This window comes from Acinonyx jubatus, chromosome E2 (assembly GCF_027475565.1).
Source record: "Acinonyx jubatus isolate Ajub_Pintada_27869175 chromosome E2, VMU_Ajub_asm_v1.0, whole genome shotgun sequence".
Taxonomy (NCBI): Eukaryota; Metazoa; Chordata; class Mammalia; order Carnivora; family Felidae; genus Acinonyx; species Acinonyx jubatus.
Genome location: NC_069396.1, coordinates 11,292,299 through 11,315,741, shown reverse-complemented (window position 1 = coordinate 11,315,741; position 23,443 = coordinate 11,292,299). Strand labels below are relative to the sequence as shown.

General features: G+C 38.9%; 1 protein-coding gene across 3 annotated transcripts in view; it reads left to right on the top strand.

Annotated features, from left to right (window-relative positions):
• CNTNAP4 (contactin associated protein family member 4) overlaps positions 1 to 23,443 on the top strand; it is a 252,750-nt gene that overhangs the window by 71,038 nt on the left and 158,269 nt on the right. For 2 of the 3 annotated variants that reach the window (XR_008293835.1, XM_053211174.1), the window contains exon 3: positions 5,578 to 5,771. Coding sequence is in view for 1 of the 3 variants with exons in the window: in XM_053211174.1 (XP_053067149.1) it covers positions 5,578 to 5,771 (194 nt within the window). In the remaining 2 variants the exon portion in view is untranslated. Of the gene's footprint in view, positions 1 to 5,577; positions 5,772 to 21,598; positions 22,088 to 23,443 lie in introns of those variants that run through there. The other variant, XM_053211175.1, reaches the window with a different exon arrangement.

Here is a 23,443-nt window from a genome sequence, read left to right as displayed (position 1 = left end):
TTCACTGTGCTTTGTGTCCTTGAACATTTGTGTCTTTCTACACTTTAAATATTGGGAAAGAAATATGGCTTCTTCTTTCTGAGCAGTTTGTACTTTTACGAAGTTGACAAAACTCTATGCCCCATCATCTCCCTGATGACCACCAGGAATGGCAGTCATGTCATTTTTAATATTAGTAGGGGATAGAGGTGATTCTTTTCTCTATTTTAAGGCTTCAACCAAAAGTATTTTTTTTCTTCAATTTTTCTTTTCACTTTCCCGAAATTGTAAGATGTGTCTCTATGAGCAGAACTAATTATTATTGATATCTGGCAAATGGGATATATGGATATTAAATTTATAATTCAGCCAGGCAGTTACTTATATTTAAATAATATTGAATAAGGGTATCTGCCTGGCTCAGTTGGTAGAGCATGTGACTCTTGATCTCAAGGTCCTGAGTTCAAGCCCCCCACTGGACGTGGAACCTACTTAAAATGAATGTTTAAAAAAATTAAAGGAAAATAAATAATATTGAATTTATAATTTAGATATATTCTTGGGATAAAATTAACCACTATGGGCAATGACAGTTGTATAATTTTTTCAGGGGTAAAGAACTGAGAAGGAAGTGACTGTTAAAATGAGATCCTCACTGAGATTTAAATTATTTTAAAAATAAGTAATTTCTTATCCACATTAAAGTGATTTGTATAACATTTGGAAAAATTTAATTTGCATAATATTAGGAAAATTTACTTAGCCTCTGTAAATATTTTTTTAAGTTTTATTTGAAAAGAAGAGGTGTTAAAACATTTCATTTCACTAGATAATTTTAGTAATTAAGCTTAATATGGTACATAAAATTTCTAGAGTAGAGTATTTGACATACAATAGGCACAGACAATTTATAGTTTGCTTTTCTTTCCCTGTAATTCACAGCCACATATTTCATAGCAGCAAGTTCCCCAGGAAACTGATGTTTAAAATTGGTAGGCACCCACTGGGTGCCTCAGTGGGTTAAGCACCCAACTTTGGTTCAAGTCATGATCTCTCAGTTTGTGGGTTGAAGTCCCACATCAGGCTCTATGCTGGCAGCTTGGAGCCTGGAGCCTGCTTCAGATTCTGCGTCTCTGTCTCTCTCTGCCCCTCCCCCACTCACACTCTGTCTCTCTCTCAAAAATAAATAAACATTTTTTAAAAATTAAAAAAAATAAATAGAACTGGTAGGCAAGAGATGCTGTGTTTGTGGTCATTCAGGAACTAAATATTTTCAGAGCTGAATTTAGTGCTGTGATCATAAATCTGTATTTGGAGTCAATAGTAATAATAATTGTTCTATAATTCAAAAAGTAACAACTGCCATGTACCCACATGCTTGCTGTATGTGAGAGAAATCAATAGGCACTTTAATATGCTTTTTGAAATTAATTCTCAGAGCAGTGCTACCACATTTAATTTAAAAGTCTCACCAGTCGGGAGGATTTTTGTTTTTAAATGTGAGTTTTCAGGCTGTGATACGAAGAGTCAACAAGTGTTTTTGTTTGGATAGATTTATGACACTTTACTATGCCAAGTCTCAGTGATGAGGCCAAAGAAGGAGAAAAAGGAGGGTGGAATAGGAAGAAAATGAGCTGAGGGGACAAGACTCTTGTTTTTATCTGGTGGGTTACATGTCAGTAACCATGGACGAGGTGGGGGTTCTAAAGAGATGGTCTTTGGTCTGTAGGTATTGGCCTACTGTAATGGTGAACACATGGGCATATTAAAAGCATCATTAAGAACGAATAATACTTGACCAGCAGCTAAAAGGTTTGATTAATAAATAAAGTGAGGAATTCTTTTATTTTAGAGTAATTCAGACTTTACCATTGGCTGGAGTTAGCCCTCATTTCCTCCATGAAAAAAGTAAATACGACAATAGCATGGCTCCGGAATGCTGGGTGGTTTGGTAGTGGCCATACGGCTGTTCTAATATAATGTCAGCTTTTATTTCATGTCTGTTGTTCCTACTTGTCACCACAGGCTGCCAGTACCAAAGTATGTCACGTTCTACCTATATCTGTACCTATATCTATACCTAGAAGTTTGCATTTTCCATATTCCTCTTTGACATTTGTTTTAGAATCAGAACAAGGATATCACTCCATCACACACTTAGACCATGTGCATCTGCAGAGCTAAAACAGCTTCAAACCCTGTGGGGAATCTATGGATTCCCTGGGGCCGATTTCACTTGGTAAAGCCCAGGAGCATCTGAATTTCCATGATTTTATTGGTGTACCTCTTTAATGATATAGCTTAATTTGCATATCAGTAGTACCTTTTCACCACAGGTGAGAAATTGAAATGTTCAAGGTCAATTAACTGCGAATGTTTCAAGTCGGGTAGTGCAGCTGTAACAGTGAGCGGTGCTGGGAAGAGGGAGCGGTCAGTGAGAGGTGCCTCTTTCTCCTGATGAGAATTGATGATCCAATTTTAACTCACCAGAATCATGCTGATTCTTTTTTCCTTACTGTGCTCCTCTCATGTGCTCACTTTTTAAATACTGGTCTATCAAGGAGTGTCAAAATGCTAGAGAAAGATTATGAAATTCTATATTGAAAAAAAGTGTATAGACCATTGAAATTAACTAGAAAGAGCAAGACACAAAATAATCAGTATTTTCCCAGAGGTATAAGCTACATATAGATAAAATTCCGAATGTCGAAATGTCAGGTTAAAATGATAGCCAGCCGGGGGCCCTTCATTCACTCTTTTCCAACTTTTCTATGTATGAAACAATGATATGGGGCACCTGGGTGGCTCAGTCGGATAAGCATCCGTCTCTTGATTTTGGCTTAGGTCATGACTTCACTGTTGGTGAGACCAAGCCCTGTGTCAGGCTCTGTGCTGACATTGAGGAGCCTGCTTGGGATTTTCTCTCCCCTCTCTTTCTGCCCTTCCCCCCCCCCCCCCACTCTCTCTCAACCAAAGTAAATAAATAAACTTAAAAAAAATTTTTTTTAATGATAAAAAAACAGAGAGATAGGCAGTAGTAATAGTATAAGAGGACTGAGGATGCTTGGTTAGCATTAGACCTCAGGAAACTTTCAACTTCCAAACTTGGAGAGATCCTTAGGAAGAATAGTAAGATTTAGAAAGGACAGTAGAGGGAAATAGTTACCCATTCACCCCTCCCATCGTGTCCCCGTACTTCAGAGATACGGTCTTTGTTAATTCGAGGGAGGAAAATTGGCTCAACCGCCCGGTAGCTAAATTCTAGGGTTCCCCTACCTCTCTCGGCACCATCTTTTCTATATCCATTGGGAGCTTCCAGTTCCCATTGATCATAACAACATGAGAGGCACTGCAGGTCCTGGCTAAGAGCACCATGCCTCTTCCTGCTCTGCAGGTGACAGCCAGGTATTCAGACTCTCTGTATGTGACTTAGCCTCTATTCAATAGGTTGCTCTGAGAATTAAATAACTATGTCTTCACAGAATGCCTGACACAAAGTACTCACTTGCTCAATAAATACTAAGTGAATTCTACCACAGTAGAATAAGTAGAAAAGGTAGGCTGGAGTTTCATTGCATCCTGAGCAGTGAAATATGGAGGAAGAGTTGGCTTGGCTTTAAAAATAATGCCGTGGGAACAACTCCCACTGAGGGTTCAGGAATTTCCTGAGTTATTTGTGGCAGGCTATAATTCAAGATGTCTTCAGATCAGTCTTCCTTCTAGATAACAGGCTGCAAGAGTAAGAGGTGCCCCTTGTGGACAGCAGAGCTGTGCTGGAGAAGTGACACCAAGACACCAGAAATGCAGCCAGAGCATGTGTCTGCCAACAAACCCGCTTGCTCAAAATATGAGAGTATTCTTCTCTAACCTGAACGTAGTAGATGGTATTGGTGGCCGACAGAACTCCACCCATCCAGGTTACTGGCCCAAACCACAGGTTCTTCAAGGGCAAATACAGAGAAATTTAAAAGTAAAAACAAGCCAACCAAAATTACTGTATGTATGATATTTTGGATGAAAAAGAGAGAGGTATGGAATGGAAGACATTTTTGAACAATGACTTCTTCCAAGAAAAAAAGGAAATTTGAAAAAAAAAGTCTCATTCTAAAGACAATGTAGTACTAACTTGGTAATCATACCCTAATACAAGTAGGAGTTAGCATTATAGCATCAGGATAGGATGTTGTTGTCACATGATTCCTTTTTAATATACTGTATTGACTCAGTTTTGAGCCTTATGTAGAGGATGGTCTGCTCTCTTTCATGAGCAGCTGATTATATCCATAAGCTGCCCACTTCCCTTGTTGGGCTTACAGGCTCAAGGTGGTGACAAAAGAATGTGGGAAAGAAAACATGTGCTAATATTCTTACTTGGGGTGTTACATATCAGATGTTACATTTTAAAAGATACTGAATATTAGATGATTATGGATTTAAGAATGCGTTAAACCCTGTTTCATGCCTTTTTACAATGATTACGTATTACTTACATAATTATCAATGTGAATATTACTTAAAATAAGCAAAGTCCCCATATAAGGCTTTTTTGTATTAACTGGAAGAATGAAACATCTTAACAAGACATCCAGTAGTCACATCTCTAATATTCTGGTGTGCAGTGAGTAAAAGGAAACACAGTAAGTTCGGCTCTACCCACACTTCCTTGAATATACAATAGGTTCCTATTTTTCACTCTTGAATGCTCAAGCACACCTTACTCTAGGACCTTTTCCCTGACTGCCCCTCCCCCACTTCTTACCTCCCCCCCCTTACCCCACCTCCCCACCCGGCCAGGATAGAACCAGTGGTGTGTTGGTGAATTGTTTGGGGTGGGAATGGGTGCTGATCTGTATAGTTTGCCAGTTTCTGTGGTTTAAATACTCCAACCATGGTCCGTTGCAAAAGTGGCTATATTCAGCAGTCAGCTTGCAAAATTCCTGAAAATTTAATGGCCTCTCCTACACTGTTGCCAGCCAGTTCCAACTTTCTAGTGGGTAGAACTCTCCTCCATCATCCGTTGTATTACTGTTTCCTGCACGTGCCTCACCATTAACATTTGTGTTTCAAGCATGCTTTTCAATGTCTGTCCCTCCTATAAACCTGTAAACACAGTGAGGATAGGGACTATCCTTTTTGACCACCTGTATTTTCAGGCTTTATGTTATACTTCTTTCTCCAGGAAGTCTAAACATGATCAGATACCACAGGTAGTATTCTAGTTATGCCACAGTGTGAACTATGATTGAAGGTCGAACCATCACCTAATCATGTGTGTGGGCGGTAACCCTCCTAGTTCCAAGTGTAGACACGAATGTCCACTTGTCAAATTAAGCACTTTGAACATTCAGTAGAATCTCAGTTCTACCCCGTGTTGGGAGTTACAACACCTAGAAATGAACATAATTAACACAGGCTTCATCCATTTATACTAAATTCTTGTTTTTCTATATTATTCTACAATTATGAGAAGTTTCATATTTTGGAAATTTGACTTTATTAAATTCCATACAGGAATACAGTCTTACTGGCATTTCTATCCAATAACAGTTTTTTAACTAATCTTCTTCCCGTTGTCTTCTGTTTCTATTTTCATAAAAGGAGCTGGTGGCTGGTCTCCACTTGTGTCAAACAAATACCAGTGGTTGCAGATTGACCTTGGAGAGAGAATGGAGATCACCGCTGTGGCCACCCAAGGGGGATATGGGAGCTCCAACTGGGTGACCAGCTACCTCCTGATGTTCAGTGATAGTGGCAGGAACTGGAAACAATATCGACAAGAAGACAGCATCTGGGTATGTTTCTTTAACAGAATGCATAGTCTCTCAGGGAAAAGAACCAGAGTCATCCCTGTGTGTTGTTTACGAATCTCTTAAACTAAGTTGAGAAACAGAATCTTGGGAATTACTTAGAAAGCATTTTTCAAGGAAAAATGAATTAATATTCATTTTCTATTCTGTTTCATGGTATAACTTTTGAAAATACTAAAGGTGAGTGAACTTATCTCAGAGATCCCAGAAACTGAAAAAAAATCTTACTTGTCCACTACCTAGTGTGGAAGTCTAAGAAATAAATAAAACCTATCATTTGTTTTTAAGTTTTATCCAATAACCTAGTGGTTTTTGCATGGTCTTCATTTAAGGTTGGTTGACAGAATTTTTTCCTTTTATTTCCTCTGATGCCTCTGAGATTTCTGAACATCTCCTTCTCTCTCTAGTATTTGGAGGTTGGTATATATAATATTTGGAGTATTATATATGATATAAACATATATATATGTTTTGTATATAAAACATATATGTTTTGTATATGTTTTGTATATATAAACATATATATATGATTTGTATATAAACCATTCTCTAGTCTTTTAAAAGTGTGTAAGTGTGTAAAACGCTGCATGTTATTGGCAGGGGCATGGCTCCTTAAGAGAGACTGACAAGGAGGCAGTTTGCAATATGGTGGGTGGTATTTGTAGTTGGCTGATCACATATAAACACCTGGTGGAAGAAGGAAGCTGCAGGCTGTTTGCTTGGTGGTGAAGAAAGGACTTCTTTGCTAGGAGAAGGGTATTGGTTTGGATCTTATGTGGACCACGGACAACGTGCTGCAGTCAAAGAACTTCCTTTTTTTTTCTTTTCCTCTGGCTGAGCTGCTGGAACCAGAGAAAATGAGTAACTTAATGAAGCATCATTCTTAGCACACAGATAATTTAGAAGCCTATTTGGGCACATAATGATAATTTTCTTTGATCAGTCAATTGCCTCTCTTTTGAAAGTTCCTAGAACTCAGTCATACATTATCAACTCATTGAAGAAATGGACTGCGATTTACTCACCTTTGTGTCTCTGAAGCATTTGGTGGCCATTCAATGCATGTTTATTGATGTAAATTGAATTGAGAAGAAGTAACCCTGCTCTTTCTCTAGAGAGAACAACAGTTGGGCTGGAAGAAGTTGCCTATAAGCATTTTTAAGAAAAGCTGCCTTAAAATCCTAAGCAAGCTGAGGTGTAGAAGAGCGAGAAAAACTGGATATTACGGTTGAATTAATTTCATGAGAACCATTCAAACTAGGGATAAAATAAACAGTAATTATGAACCAATAACAATGAAAGCTTAATGAGGTATTTATTTTAACTAGGTGTTTGGATTATCCTTTACTCTTTTTCTAAATTAAGCATTGGGTTTTAAACTAGATAAGTAGAGGTTAATTCATGCTAACATATAGATGTGTTAAGTAAAATGTACGTTGTTGACATTTCTTAAGATGATACATCAACCATGAAAATTATTTCTCCGTTATTCAATTTTGGGCAAGTCAAACTTAGACCACACCACTTGCCTTCCTTTGCTTACTCTTGTTCAGGTGAGGTTCTCAGGGGTGCCTGGGTGGCTCCGTCGGTTGGGCGTCCAACTTCAGCTCAGGTCATGATCTCACATTCCATGGGTTCGAGCCCCGCATCTGGCTCTGTGCTGACAGCTGAGCTCAGAGCCTGGAGCCTGCTTCCGATTCTGTGTCTCCTTCTCTCTGCTCCTCTCCTGCTCACACTCTGTCTCTGTCTGTCTGTCTGTCTGTCTCTGTCTCTCAAAAATAAGCATTAAAAAAATTTTAAAAAAAAGGTGAGGCTCTCAGGGTGAAATAGAGGCATAATGATATCCTTAACCAATCCAAACTAATCAATGTAAAGACAGATGGCATCTATCATAATTACTTGCCAAGGTAATATTATTTTTTATGCTGTGCTTTGATTTGTTTGTTTATTCATTCTCTTCCTCTTTTGAGTGTGAACATCCTGAAAATAGAGGCTGTACCTTCCAACCTGTCATCTCAGCATCCAAATCTTTTTTTCATTATTTATTTATTTATTTGTTTGTTTGTTTATTCATTTTAAAAAATTTTTAATCTTTATTTATTTTGGGGAGACACAGAGAGAGAGAGAGCACGAACAGGGGAGGGGCAGAGAGAGAGGGAGACACAGAATCCAAAGTAGGCTCCAGGCTCCGAGCTGTCAGCACAGAGCCTGACGCGGGGCTCGAACTCACGGACTGTGAGATCATGACCCGAGCCAAAGTTGGACGCTTAACCGACTGAGCCACCCAGGTGCCCCAAATCTTTTTTTTTTTTTAATGTTGATTTATTTTGAGAGGGGGAGAAGGGGCAGAGAGAGAGAGGGTGAGAGAGAATCCCAAGCAGGCTCCATGATCAGTGTGGAGCCTGACATGGGGTTCAATCTCACCATGGTGAGATTATCACCTGAGCCAGTATCAAAGGTCTGACGTTTAACCAGTTGAGCCACCCAGGCGCCCCTCGGCATCCTAGATCTTAAGAGTTCCTGGCTTGTTGCAGGCAAATGCTAAATGTTTGTTGAATGAATGAATGAATAGACGAGGGAATGAATAAATGAATAAAAAATGCATTTTATTGTAGTGACTGCTTCCTCCTAGAATCAGTTATGTCTTTTAGTGCATTTATGTTTTACCAGTTTAATATACCTAGAGTTAGGATGCACATTTCTTTACCCCCTATAAGTTTTGAACTTTTTATGGGAGAGGGTTTATCTTTTTCATCTGCATTTCCAGCATTTAGTACCCATTGTGGTATATCGCTTTTGTTGAGGTTATTACAGAAAAAAAAAATCAATGAATGAATGGATTTGAAGACATTGATCTCCTATTCTGGGTCTAACTTTGTAAAGAAAAAAAAATCTAAGAGGTATTAAAAGAGCTCATGTTAATGTCATCAAGAGATAAAATACATCAGAACAAAGCAAAAAATGATTCAGAGAAGCATGCAAACATGGGGTGCAGAATTCTAGAGATTTGGAAATTAGTGGAACACGCAGATCATTGTAGATTGACTTTGTCAAAACAGCTGGGCTCACCTGGGTGTTGAAGAAAAAGCTTCAAAACTTAGATTATGGAAGGATTAAGGAAGCTATCCCATGTAGCTGGAACAGAGTAGACAACAGCATGGAATTTGGCGATATCCAGAGGTACAGTTTCCCACAAAATAACCAGGAAATCTACTGGTCAGAATGGACTGTCAAGGTCAGGAAGGTCGGAATGATACTTTTGGATACGGTAAAGAAAATTGATGGATGACTTTGAGTGTCAAGATCAAAATTAAGACTTGGTGCAACAGGTACCATGACTACACCGAAGTTATGATGTAGGTGAAACAACCCACATCCCATACCACGCACATCCTCCTGATGCCTGCTTATCCCAGGTAGGCTGCTGAGTTATCCTGCTCCTAGTTACGCAGGTACCTCTCCGAGGGAGGCTCCGTCTCCGTGAATCTACAACTGCCAAAGCAGGAAGAATGAAACATGGTGAATTATGCCTAGTTCTTGCCATTCCACCCGGAATAACACAGATCACTTCAACCTGGATTGTTTTTTAGCCAAAGTACAATTTTTAATTGATGTACATAGTAAGGACTTTAACCCACTGCTATATTTTACAAATATAGATTTTCCAGGGTCGTTTTCTTTATTTGGTATTTTTTGGCCCATTTTTAAAAAAGGTATTCTGAGTTATATACAGACTGTACAAAAAATGCCCATTTTATTTAAGAGCTTCACATTCTGCCCCAGATGATAGAAATAAATCTATGAAAGAGGGTTACGGAACATATAAGCCATTATACAAGTATGTGATGGAAAAAGGAAGAAGAGACAATTGTTGTAAGTTTAGAAACAAATAAAATAAAACCCATCAACATGGATTGAAATGCTGCATTGAGGATCCTCATTCTCCCTTCATTTGATCCCACCTCGAGCGCTGGAGAGAACAATGGCTCTATATACCTGAAAGGTTTAATAAAAGGCCCTGATGCTTCTTACAAATAATCTTTAAAAAGAAAGATGAAGCATTTGTTGTCTCTACAGGTCATGCACATATTTGAAAGAACTGTAAACTTGACAGATAGATGATATTTTGTAAAATCACATATTAAAACACTTCTTTAGAAAAAAATTTATAGTCCAGGCCCATAAATGTAATTTATAGAAACTACTCTAGTACTTGGCATGTAAATATTTCACAAAATTAGAAAATGCAAGCCACTAAAATGGTTCCTCTCAAAATGAAGATAAAATAAAATCCCTCAACATCTATGATCAAAGGACTTTTCAGCCAGTTTTATTGTAAGTGATTGAAAAAGTGAATGTAAGGTGTAATTTCTGCTCGTTTAAGGACAATTGCTAAGATATCATGAAAGTAACATCTTAGAAACTATTTTAAATAGATAAACATGTGCAGGAACTTTATAGCTAAATTATCCAAATGGTTCCTGATACATGCCCAAGATTCTTTGACACTCCAGACTATACAGGCAAGGAATGGGAATGGTACCAATTTTATGAATTGTTTAGGTAAATATGATTGTTATACACAGAATAGTTTGCTTTTTGTTTTTTTATGGATGTCATTTGTACCTGGTTTTCCAAACAAACAAACAAAAACCTTTAGCATATTTCTAAAGTTAGTTTTATTTTGTTTCTTATTTTTCTTATTTTTTTCTTATTAAAATTTTTTTTGATGTTTTATTTATTTTTGAGACAGAGAGAAAGCATGAGCTGGGGAGGGGCAGAGAGAGGGAGACAGGGACCAAAGCAGACTCCGTGTTGACAGCAGAGAGCCTGATGTGGAGCGTAGACTCATGAACAGTGAGATCATGCTCTGAGCGGAGGTCAGATGCTTACCTGACTCAGCCACTCAGGCGACCCTTGTTTTTTACTTACAAGTGTTTAATGTCATGATTCTGGGTTTGTTTTGTGAAAAACACAGAGCCCCTGTGACATAGTAATATAGTCAATTAGGTAGAAGTATCACCTGTCCCAGAATATTCACACCATTATCACTGTGAATGATTGAGTCGTCAACTCTCAAAGCCACACAGTGCAGAAACACTACCTGCAAAGATTTTAACATGCATTTGTTTCAAATCAAATAAACATGTGGCCAGGGGAGTTTAATAGAAAACCTCAGGAGGCAGGAATACAAGCGGGAGGGGTGCTATAAGCTTGCTGGACTCCATGCCACGCAAGGCACATCTTTCCTCGTCCTTCCCCTCTGTCGAGCCCTTATTCTAGCAACTTAAACCTGCAAAAATCATTTGCGGGGTTTCAAAGCACAACAGTACTAATGCCGTGTATGTCAACGTGTCAAACCATCAAGTTTAATGCATCTCAAGACTTGCCTCAGTACTTGGACAGAGGCCTAGAGAATGCCTTAAGCTGCATCTGTCTTTCTGGATGGCCTCTACTCCGATGCCAAAAAGACATTTTTAATGGAAGTTGCTATTATTTGTATCATCAGGAAATCTCTTGATGTATTTCTATTTAATCATGACTTCTTCACCCTTTTGAAAATGATTAACCTAGTAGTGCATGCTTAAAGGTGGCTGCATCTGGGTTTTTAATGTGGCTTCAGTCATGGGTCTGAACAGTTAGTTTGCTAGGCACCTTCTCTATCATGTAGTGTGGTTTCTTTCACCTCCGTGCATCCGTGCTCGTTCTCTAGTGTGCTCTGTGAGTCCCTTCTCATAAACTTCTTTGGACACGCATATATATGGGAACTTTGTATCAATATGTGATGCACAAAATACATATATGGGAACTCCCATGCATTTCAAGTACACATAAACAGTGATATAAGACAAATGGTAATGTTGTTTCACATTCTTCAAAATGATCTGCCTCTAAGCAAGCAAAGTAAAAATTATTTGAACAGAGTGATTAGAGTTAACAGGAGATTGGATTTGGTGCCCTCCTCAGAGGGCACACTCACACTCAGGATCGTTCTCAAATCATCAACCAGGGAATAACATGTGTTAAAGACACTTTCCAACTTGGTCTCACATTCTACCATGTCACAGTTCAGTGATAACAACATGACCCCCTTTTCTCCATTCTTTCTTGCCATCGCTGTGATCTGATGTCGTAGATGTCTACTTCCGGCTTTTCTAGTTCCAGCCTCCGGAGACTACATTTGGAGTTCTCTCTTGGAACAAGTCTGTCCTTTTGAAATGTCTCTTTTGTTGTTAAGACCTAGGCATCTAGGTCTCTCTGTGAACCAATGCATTAGGCTCTCTTTCCTAATTTTTGGTTTTTTAAGTTCCGAACTTACAAGCATGTTTTGATCAGAGAAAGAGATAGAAAAATATATAAAGCTAGAAAGGAGGTGACAAGATTTGGCACTGATACAATATAATGCTTAAAAATCTAAGAGAATTATTTTACTATTTTTTAAGATGGTAACTCAGTAATGTGCCTAACAACAAAATTAATTTTTTAAATCAGTAATTTATCTTCCCACTTATAAATAACTGCATAGACAATACAAAAGGAATACATACTCCACTTAAACTAGAACCAAACATGAATAAATATCAAGGTAAAACTTAGAAAAATGTACAGGATATATAAAAATAATATTTAGAATATTACTGAAGGATATAAAAGAAGACTTGATTAAATGGCAAGTCATATCTGTTTTGAAGTGGAAAATAGTATCACAAGCTACTCATTCTACCTAAAATAACTCATAAAAATGAAATCATTCTGAATTTCATGTATAAAAAGTATGAACAAATACATAAATTAGCAAAATAACAGTAGTAAGGAGAACCTACATGTTAGAAAAATTTTGTAAATCTATGTTAATTAAAACATGTTGATACTGGCACGTGAAAACATAGTGAAAGAATAAAAGAGAGCATCCATTACTAAGTCCAAATACCATTTAGGGATTTGCCTAAGATACACGTAGCATTGAAAATATGTGAGGACTGCTAGGAATTTACCCAAGGGATACAGGAGTGCTGATGCACAGGGGCACTTGGACCCCAATGTTTACAGCAGCACTCTCAACAAGAGCCAAATTATGGAAAGAGCCTAAATGTCCATCAACTGATGAATGGATAAAGAAATTGTGGTTTATATACGCAATGGAGTACTACATGGCAAAGAGAAAGAACGAAATATGGCCCTTTGTAGCAACGTGGATGTAACGGGAGAGTGTGATGCTAAGTGAAATAAGCCATACAGAGAAAGACAGATACCATACGGTTTCACTCTTATGTGGATCCTGAGAAACTTAACAGAAACCCATGGGGGAGGGGAAGGAAAAAAAAAGAGGTTAGAGTGGGAGAGAGCCAAAGCATAAGAGATTCTTAAAAACTGAGAACAAACTGAGCGCTGATGGGGGGTGGGAGGGAGGGGAGGGTGGGTGATGGGTATTGAGGACGGCACCTGTTGGGATGAGCACTGGGTGTTGTATGGAAACCAATTTGACAATAAATTTCATATATTGAAAAAAAAAAGAAAATATGTGAGGAAATGTATATAGTCAATAATGGAACTTAGTAAGCTATAGTTTCTAGAAAAATAAGTAACATTTTTATATCAAAATGGATTCCAGATGAATTGAATATTTAAAAATAATACAGGGGCTCTTGGGTGGCTCAGTTGTTTGAGCATCTAACTCTATATTTTGGCTCAGGTCATGATCCTGAGATCGAGCCCCACGTTAGTCCTCCCAATGAGCATGGAGCCTGCTTGGGAATCTCTCTCTTTCCCTGTGTTCCCCTGCTCACACACTCTCTCTAAATAATAATAATACAGACATAGAAAAAAGTAATAGAAGAAAACACAAGATGATGAATAGATAACACACATAATATTGGAAGGCACACGTCTTTCTAAGCAAGAGAACCAAACCCAGGTGCCATCGAGGAAATGATGAAAAATGAGATAATATTTAGAGAGCTGCATGAAAAAATAACATAAACAATACTAAAAGGAAGAGTATAAATTGAAAAATATTTGTAGCCTCTATGATGGCAGTGCCCACTTTGATTCACCAGCAGCAGTGGTCCTGGGTTGAGGACCTGGGTGATATTCAGATTGACAATGACTGAATGGACTTCATTCACCTGCAAGTTTACTTAGATTTAAAAAGCCAAAACATAAGAGACTCTTAAAAACTGAGAACAAACTGAGGATTGATGGGGGGGTGGGAGGGAGGGGAGGGTGGGTGAGGGGTATTGCAGAGGGCACCTGTTGGGATGAGCACTGGGTGTTGTATGGAAACCAATTTGACAATTTCATATTTAAAAAAAGGGATACAGGGCAGGCAATATCACAGTGTGCACAGCAACAGCATAATGGATGCTTAGTTACACTGAACAGCTTCTAAATATCCCCACAACTTGAATTGGGATAAACGTGGTCACGATGGGCAAGGCTGAGTGGGTGTGACCACCACAGATCAGGAAAGCCATCAGCTTCAGGGCACCTTCAGCTTTCATACCTTGCCAATGACATAACTCCTCAGAGATACCTGCCAACCCCCTTTTTGTTTCGGCGTGCCTGCATCCCATCACTCCCACGTTACTCACTGATTACAGGTGATGTCTGTCGTTCCCAAATGTTGCAGCTTTTTTGAATTCTGATACCCAGGTAGCATCCATGCCAATCAAATAGTATTTGGGATGGAAACCAGGTATTGGGATTTTAAAGAAATAAATAGTACCAGGCGATTCCAATTTGCTGCAAAGTGTGGGAACCATTGGATTACTCCATAAACACACTTGACAACCAAGTATAGATTCTTAGTTCAGTACAAAGCATAATCAGCAGGATGCCGATGTATCTTAGATCCAGTAAACTCCTGTGCATTCCTCGAGTATATGTTGCAGGAAGGATTTGGCTAAAGATCAATGCTAGGTAAAAAGAGCTATAAACCAGATGTTAACTCAGTCCTTCTAATGAGAAAGATGGTCTAATATGGTAGCCACTAGCTATCTAGTGCTATTTAAATTTAAAACTCAATTAACTAAAATGAAAGAAAATAAAAATAAAGTTTCTCAGTCACGCTAGCCACATTTTAAGTGCTGAATAGCTAGCTAGATGAAGCCATTGGTTACTGTATTAGTGCAGTTATAGAACATGCCCATTATCTCCGAAGATTCTATTAGCACAGGTACAAAATACTCTTGAAAATTAATAATAAAAAATAAAGCTTTATTTTTTTTAAAAAGGAAGCAAAATATAAACAGACACTGCCTAGAAAGGAAAGGATGATATGTAAGTATGTGCAAGCGTCTACCACCTCATTCATTATTGAAGACATGCGCATTAAAACAGGTGTCAGTGTGGTTTATATACACAATGGAGTACTACGTGGCAAGGAGAAAGAATGAAATATGGCCCTTTGTAGCAACGTGGATGGAATTGGAGAGTGTGATGCTAAGTGAAATAAGCCATACAGAGAAAGACAGATATCATATGTGTTCACTCTTACGTGGATCCTAAGAAACTTAACAGGAACCCATGGGGGAGGGGAAGGAAATAAAAAGAGGTTAGAGTGGGAGAGAGCCAAAGCATAAGAGACTCTTAAAAACTGAGAACAAACTGAGCGCTGATGGGGGGTGGGAGGGAGGGGAGGGTGGGTGATGGGTATTGAGGACGGCACCTGTTGGGATGAGCACTGGGTGTTGTATGGAAACCAATTTGACAATAAATTTCATATGTTTAAAAAAAATAGGTGTCAGGTAGCATTCCCTAAAAGACTTGAATAAATGGGAATGTTGGAACTACAGTGTTCTTTGGACATAATTTGCCAAGTTGTTTTGTGTAACAAAGTAATGTCTTCTTTAGTTTTAATAGTTACACATTTAATATGATGACTCTTCTTACAAAATTTTAACGACGGTATGAAAACCGTGGTATTATGGGTACTACTGTTTAACACAAGAGGAAGCTAAAAATTGATTTTAAAGAAAAGCATCTAAAAAGCGAGAAGGATGAACACTTATTATGGCCCAGAATCTTCTGTCGATAGGTTTGTGAATAATATAAGTTAAGGTCTATAAATAAAAGAGTGGAGGGATTATTTGCTCAAATAAAAAGAAATACTCCAGGCATTATTCTGTATGCATTATATATTTATTCAGTTATTCTTCACAATCCAGTGAGTTAGGAACTCTGATAATGCCCAGTTTGTGTATACGCAAACAAAGATGCGAAGGTTACTTTCCCAAGGCCACACAGCTAAATGGGGCAAGATTTTGCTCCTCAGGAACCTGGCTTCTATATCCCCTATGTTACAGGTCAAAATATTATGTGTATGAAATCAGCATTTTGAAGGAGAACCCAAATGATTTAAAACACAGAAAACATTGCCATAGGGAGTCCAAAACAGTGTTGCCTAATGCTTTAAATCTATCCAGGTGTATAATCTGCACCAAAAAGTAGCCCAAACTCTAGGGGTTAATCCTGCAAGCTCACTTGCATTGTACATTTGAAATGTATGCAAGAATATTCACTGCAACGTTGTCTGCAGCAGCAAAATGATATTGATTGAACCCAGCAGCCGTATATCACTCGCTTAAATAAATTATAGCACCTCCACCCAATGGAATAACTTATGGCCATCAAAAACAGATGATGCAAGAATATACTACCATTTCTGGAGTGGGTTCCAAAACTGATGTGAAATTTTGAAAGTGAGCGGACATTTGATGCTAAAGAGTGAATCTTAGGGACTGAAGAGGAAGAGATGGGGGGGTGGGTGATGGATGGAATATTTGTTTATTTATGGAAGCACAGGTAAAGATTAGATTTATATGAGGTTTCAAATAGGGCAAAGTAATCTGGATGTGGAAGAAACAAAGGAGAACAAATAGAGGCGAACAGGTAGGAAATAATTCAATTATCAAATTTTTAAGAAAAACAGTGACTATTTCCTACTTGTTGTATAATGCTATAATATTTAATGATACTATAAAGCCTACGTGAGTTATCAGTCTGTAGCATCATATGATATTTGTTAATGCTTATTTTATTAGTGGTCTAAAAAATATATTTGTCTAATGGGTGGGTGGCAGTCTGACGTGCATGTCATTAGTCTTTGATCATGTTATTACAGATTAAAAAATACTTGAGTTCTGATGCTAAATTGATCTCTGAGTCAGTGCCCAGTCAGAAAAACCAGAATCACTCCAGGCCTCTGAAACTGCACAGTCATCAGAGGAAATTGGTTACAGGTGACGGAAAAGCTGATCGGCCAAACTTGAGGCGGTGAGACGACTCAGAGCTTAGTGACAGCAGGAAGATGCTATAACGCCAAGGGCCGGAGGGAAAAAATGAGAAGGTCATGCCTCCAGAGCTTAGAGGCTGACGTTGTCTATTAGTGCTAGAATCCTGGCAGCGGCTTCCCAGTAGAGGATTGGAGAAGCAAGGGTGTCCTTTGGGAGCAGGAGCCTTGTGAAAAAAAAGACTCAGCCACTACCAAGAAGCTGCCCAGGCAGAGCAAGAGTGGGGAGAAGTATCCTGGCCCCTCCCTGCCCTTCACCTGCCCACCTCTCCCCAGCTCTGGGCTGGAAGCTTGCTAAACCAGGAGCCTACAATTCTCAGTCAGCATCACTCAGCCCTCGCATGCCTCAGAACAGAACAGGGAAAGGGTGATATGTGGTTCTAAGTGAAACAAGCAGATGACCAGCACAGCCCTAAGGACAACTCACCTCAGTGTGCTGCTTTTTGTGTCCTTACAGAACGAGGGTGCAGGTAGAATCCAGGTACTTACTGAGTGCTGTCTCATTCCCTTCCAGCTGCAAAATTGCTTGCTTCCCCATCGACCCATAAAGAAAGTAGATCAATAATATTTTGATACCGAAGAAACTGAGATTTAAGATCCTAAGTTCCGACCTAAGTTCATGTGAATAGTTAGAACTTTTATAAAGTTTTACATTGAACTCTCTTCCTTCCTAATATTGGTAAGTACGCAAAGCTAGCAAAGAGCAGTATTGCGACATACCGAGAGAAGGGAATCCGTGGTGAATATTCAGATCCTTGGTTTAGGGTCATATTTTACACATAATCTACTCTCAGGCGGTAGAATGATGCTAACTTTAATAGACTGTGGATTTAATCCTTTTTTGTTTCTCAACATATGTATTGTAGTTCAAGGTGCTTTCAGTGTGGGAGAGTTAGCGTTGCTCTGTTCATCAGCAAACGTTGTGCAGGTAAAGGCCAAGGCTCGCTGCAGAGGACTAGGTAGAAGGGCATATATGTGGATTAATACACATTTGTTGTTGCCTCCGGGATGGGGTAACTCCATGCATTTGGTGTACAAAAATCAGCATGCCACTCTATTTTACTGAAATGTTTTGCTTGGCTGACAGGCCTGAGGGCCTGTCCAACCCCAAACCTGGTTCGTTTCATTGACCGCTCCCTTGGGTAGGGTGAACCACACCTCCGGACTCCCCCACTCAGTGATTGCTCTTAGGACATTCACCAGGGTGCCTTGTGCTCTCACACTTTTCTTGTGGGTATACTCTTCATTTATTTCAGGCATGCTTGCTAAATATGCTTCAGTTCATCCCCTCCAACTTGGGGCCTTCTAACCACTTACTTTCTGGTCCCTCCTGCCCTATCACTTTTCCTGTGTTCACTAACTCATCACCAGGGTCTTGTTTCCAATGACATCTGTGATAGTGTGATTTCCACGGAGTCCTTATGGATTACTTTGCATGGTTTGTATAACCTTAATCGACTGGATTTCAAACGCATTCATGTATTTTTCATTCTCTTTCACTGTACTTACACATTTTCCTTTATTCCAAATTATACACTCACTACAAATAAATACCCAAATGCTACTGGCTAAAATGCATACCATTTCTTAATTAAGGCTGTGAATTTCTAGGAGATAGAAACCATGCTTTTTTTTTTGCTAATGTGGTTTGGAATACATATGAATAATACCATGATAGTAAAAGGAAACACTTTTGTGATTACTTAAGGTCCAGAGTACAAAAGTCTGGTGATGTGTCTGCCGGTTGACAAGGCAGAGGTATGTGTATGTACTGAGATGAGGCATCCATATAATATTCTGTATGAATATGTAGAAGAAAAACTCTTAGTCATAAGAATCAGAACTTGAACCAAATGTCTTTATCCATCCATATTCCCAATTGCCTTTAGGAGTTATACCTCATTGCCTAAGATTGTCTTTGTATATAATTATCCGCATCTAACTACTTTCAGAAGCATTCACAAAGAATAATCCTTTGGCCAATTTAGAAGAGTCATGCTTTAGAAAAGATTCAAATGTTAGGGCATTTGTGCAGAAGTAGCTGTGAGTATGAAAATGAGAACAGAGGAAGCAAAAATACTAGGAAATATTCTACAGAGCTGTGTCTATAAATCAGAGAGATGCAGCTCAAAAGAAATCATATTTGATTTGTATTCTGCAAATGAAATTTTTATTTGGCTGTGAACGCCTATCTCCCATTCTGTATTTCTTATTGTTATTATTAATCTCTCATACCGAAAGGTTGTCTTCTCTTTGGAATCTTGAACATTTTAAGTACTTAATAATAGGGTTCTTTTTCAATAAGAGAGAGAGAAGACAAAAATTGCTGGAGCAGTGCAAAGAGATCCTCAGGGAGCATTGGCTTTATTACAATATGTCAGAGTCATCATGAGTTGGGGGTGGGCTGGGGAATAGCAGTTTCAGGAAAAACTTGTATTTATTTTAGCAAGTTGGTGGAAAGTTGCAGAAGAGTGTCCCAAGAGCTGCAAAGCTATTATGGTAATAGAGGTTCCATCTTTACACTCTGAAATAAAAAGAGGTAAAAAAAAAATTTTTTTTCACGATGTCACTTTGGAAATAGATTTTCTACCCTTAGATTAGAATAAATGCATGGATTAATGAAGTTCACAGTGATGTTTATACTCTCCTTGAAAATCTGCATGTTGGGGTGCCTGGGTGGCTCAGTCGATTAAGCATCCGGATGCTTTGGTTAAGCTTCGGATTCTGTGACTTCCTCTCTCTCTCCCCCTCCCCTGCTTGCCCCCTGTGCCTCTCTCTCTCTCAAAAATAAATAAAACATCTCAATTAAAAAAAATCTGCATGTCAAAGATGACAGATAAATACTGAAACTTCTCTAAATTAGAAATTGTTCTGTCTGGTCCCCTTTTCCCCATAAAATCAACCCCCCTTGGATACATGTGTAGACAAACACTGAATTTTCAGGGTGCCGACCCAGAAAAGAACCTCCCCATGGCTCTGAGAGCGCAGCTTAGGCTGGAGACCACAAATGGGCACCTGTGGTACCACGCATGTGCAGGAGCAGAGAGCGTAGATTCTTAGTTTGATGCAGAGTTGCAATGTGCAGGCATAACTGTGGTGGAGGACAGCAGGACAAGGACACTGTGGGCTAGCAAAAGCATAGAGGAAGGGCAGTAGAGAGTTAGCACCATAAGAAGGAGGAGGTGAAGTCGAGAGGGCCCTGGCAGAAGACTGTATTAGTCGGGGTTCTCCAGAGAAATGGAACCAACAGGATGTACATAGATTTATTTTAAGGACTTGGCTTATATGATTGTGGAGGTTTGATGAGTCCAAAATCTGCAAGGTAGACTGGAAAGCTAGAGGACCCACAAAAGAGTTGCAGTTTGCGTTCCAAGGGGTCTGCTGCCACAATCCCCTCTTCCGGGGAAATCAGGCATTTTTCTGCTCAGGCCTTCCACTGATTGGATGAGGCCCACCCACATCTGGAGAGTAATCTGCTTTATTCAGAAGTCTACCAATTTAAATGTTAGTCTAATAAAAAAATACCTTCACGGAGACATCTAGAATATCATTTGACCCAATGTCTAAGCACTGTGACCTGGTCAAGTTGACACAGAAAATCATCACAGAGATGGAAGATGTCAAAGGAACAGTGGAGTTATTGGGGCTAAACAGCAAATAAGAATGGGAGAAAAAGAAATATCTGGCGGCCTACGATCAAAGAGTAGAATATAAGCACTTATCATTTTTTTTTAATTTTTTTTTAACGTTTATTTATTTTTGAGACAGAGAGAGACAGAGCATGAATGGGGGAGGGACAGAGAGAGAGGGAGACACAGAATCGGAAGCAGGCTCCAGGCTCTGAGCCATCAGCCCAGAGCCTGACGCGGGGCTCGAACTCACAGACCGAGAGATCGTGACCTGAGCTGAAGTCGGATGCTTAACAGACTGAGCCACCTAGGCGCCCCAAAGCACTTATCATTTTAAAAGTGGTTCAATCATAAGAAATGATTAAGGACCAAGATATGGGCAGGGAAATGTTTAAAGAGGAGCAGGCGAAGGCGGTCCACGTCCAGGATGTTTTATAGAGCGTCCAAAGGATACAGAAGCAGAGAGATTGCCGTGGACATGAGGTGACCTGTTGGTTGGGGAGCACCCGAGCCAAGGGGGGCAGGATTTGCTATTCCCTGCTGATATTCATAAAAAAGAGAAGATAGTTAAAAAAAAAAATTAAAAAAAAATTTTAAAAAAAGGGGCGCCTGGGTGGCTCAGTCGGTTAAGCGGCTGACTTCAGCTCGGGTCACGATCTCGCGGTTCGTGAGTTCGAGCCCCGCGTCGGGCTCTGGGCTGATGGCTCAGAGCCTGGAGCCTGCTTCCGATTCTGTGTCTCCCTCTCTCTCTGCCCCTCCCCCGTTCATGCTCTGTCTCTCTCTGTCTCAAAAATAAATAAAACGTTAAAAAAAAAATTAAAAAAAAAAAAGAAGATACTGTTTCCTCTCTTTTTTTTCTTTTTCTTTTGTTGGCTTATTTTCATGAGGAAGAAGGAAAAATTATATGAAATTTCTAGGAGACCTATAAAAATACTTACTTGACCCCATGGACGTAGAGATTTTGGGAAAAGTATGTAAACTTCACATTAGATCCCAAATTGCTAATTTGGATGTCATGGGACATGTGAATCTCTTTCGGAAACACCCTCACAGACACACCCAGAAATCATGTTTTACCAGCTATCTGGGCATCCAACCCTTAGCCAAGAAAAGTTGACATATAAAATTAGCCATCACAGATGCCTTTCACTCTGCAATGTACCACAGCTATTATAGGATCTAATTAAATCCAAGCCCTACTTTCTGGTCCTTAAATCACTCCAATTTACAGAAAGACATGGGAAATAGGAGAAAAGAATGTAAGAGGATCATGATTTTTGCAAGTGACTGTGGAAGGTATTCCAGGGAACTTGACATATCCTGAAAGAAAATGAAATCAACAGGAGCACTGACACCTTACTTCACTTCACTACAGTGTAGAGGTGAGATGGTTTTCTTCCACTAGTTGTCATTCTAATTTTCTTTTCCTTTAAAAATTTAATTTGTAAAATCCATTTTATCTTTTCAACTGTCTTTGGAGTTTGGAGTTGCATTGGTTTTACTTTCTGTCTTTTTCCATTTCTGCTTTTAGCTGAGTTCCAAAATATGCTACTCTTCCTCTCACTGATTTCGTCTTATTATTGCCATTATGCCTTGTACATTGCAGCCAGAGGTCACACTCTAATTACTCAGATGCTGTTTTATCATTCAGGTGAGATACATCTATTAATCACGCTTTTCCTCCCAATAGAACTGGAGATTAACCAAGCGGTGGCGTCATCTTTTGAGTGACTTCTGATATTCTGCTGCTGATTTAGTAGTTATGTGCACACATATCAGTTTCAATCACTACTGACTGATCTTAGCTGGTTCTGACCAGGACGGTGGTCCTCATCTTTTCTCTAAATTGATTCATGGATGTGTAATATTCTGACCTCCTGTACTGTACTTGGGTTAATGACATGTGAAGGATTTCTCTGTGCATAAGTTCAGATTTAAAAAGATATGCTTAACATCTATATAATGGTGTACATCTTGATGACCTCAGGGTATGAAGTCCTTGACTATGAGTATATTTGTCTGTCTAGCTCAATGATATTCAGTCAAATACTTGATGTAGGGAGTCAGAGTTACGTGGTGAATGTTCTACATATTTTTTGAGAAAAATACTGTATCAGCTGAAACTCAGGTTTACTGCAGTATCTCAAGACATTCTAGGTCCATTATATTCTGCTGGAAAATGTGTTCAAAATGACCCAATGCATTTAGGACTAGATATACACTATAATTTATTTTAATTTGAATAAGAAATAATATCTAGAGGGCTTGTGGCATGTAGTGTGGAAAACTGGTGGGATTGTGGGTGGTGATATTTATGCTTGCTGAGGGAATCATACTGTTTCTGGCATAAGCCTACAGGACCAGGATTTGTTTTTGCTGTCAAACTCCGCACCTCTCTGTATCACATAATTGGTCTTGGTCTCATTGATGAAAAAGAACGTTTTAAACCAAGTTCATGTTTCCTTCAGATTGCAAGATTACTTTGAAATCAGTGCTATTATATTTTAAAGGGACATGATGGGCTTATATTTTATTCTCTATTTTTTTCTGCTGTCCGCCTGTTTTTTAAAAGCTCATGATTTTGTGAATAGACTCAAGCAAAGTATAACAATAAGATGACTCAAGAAGCAAGAAATGACTCAAGCCCAAGAAATGAGCTTGAAACTAAATGTGATTAGGAGATGTCTTTTTTTTTTAAATATTCATCAATTGCTTATTTGTAACTGGAGATACTACTA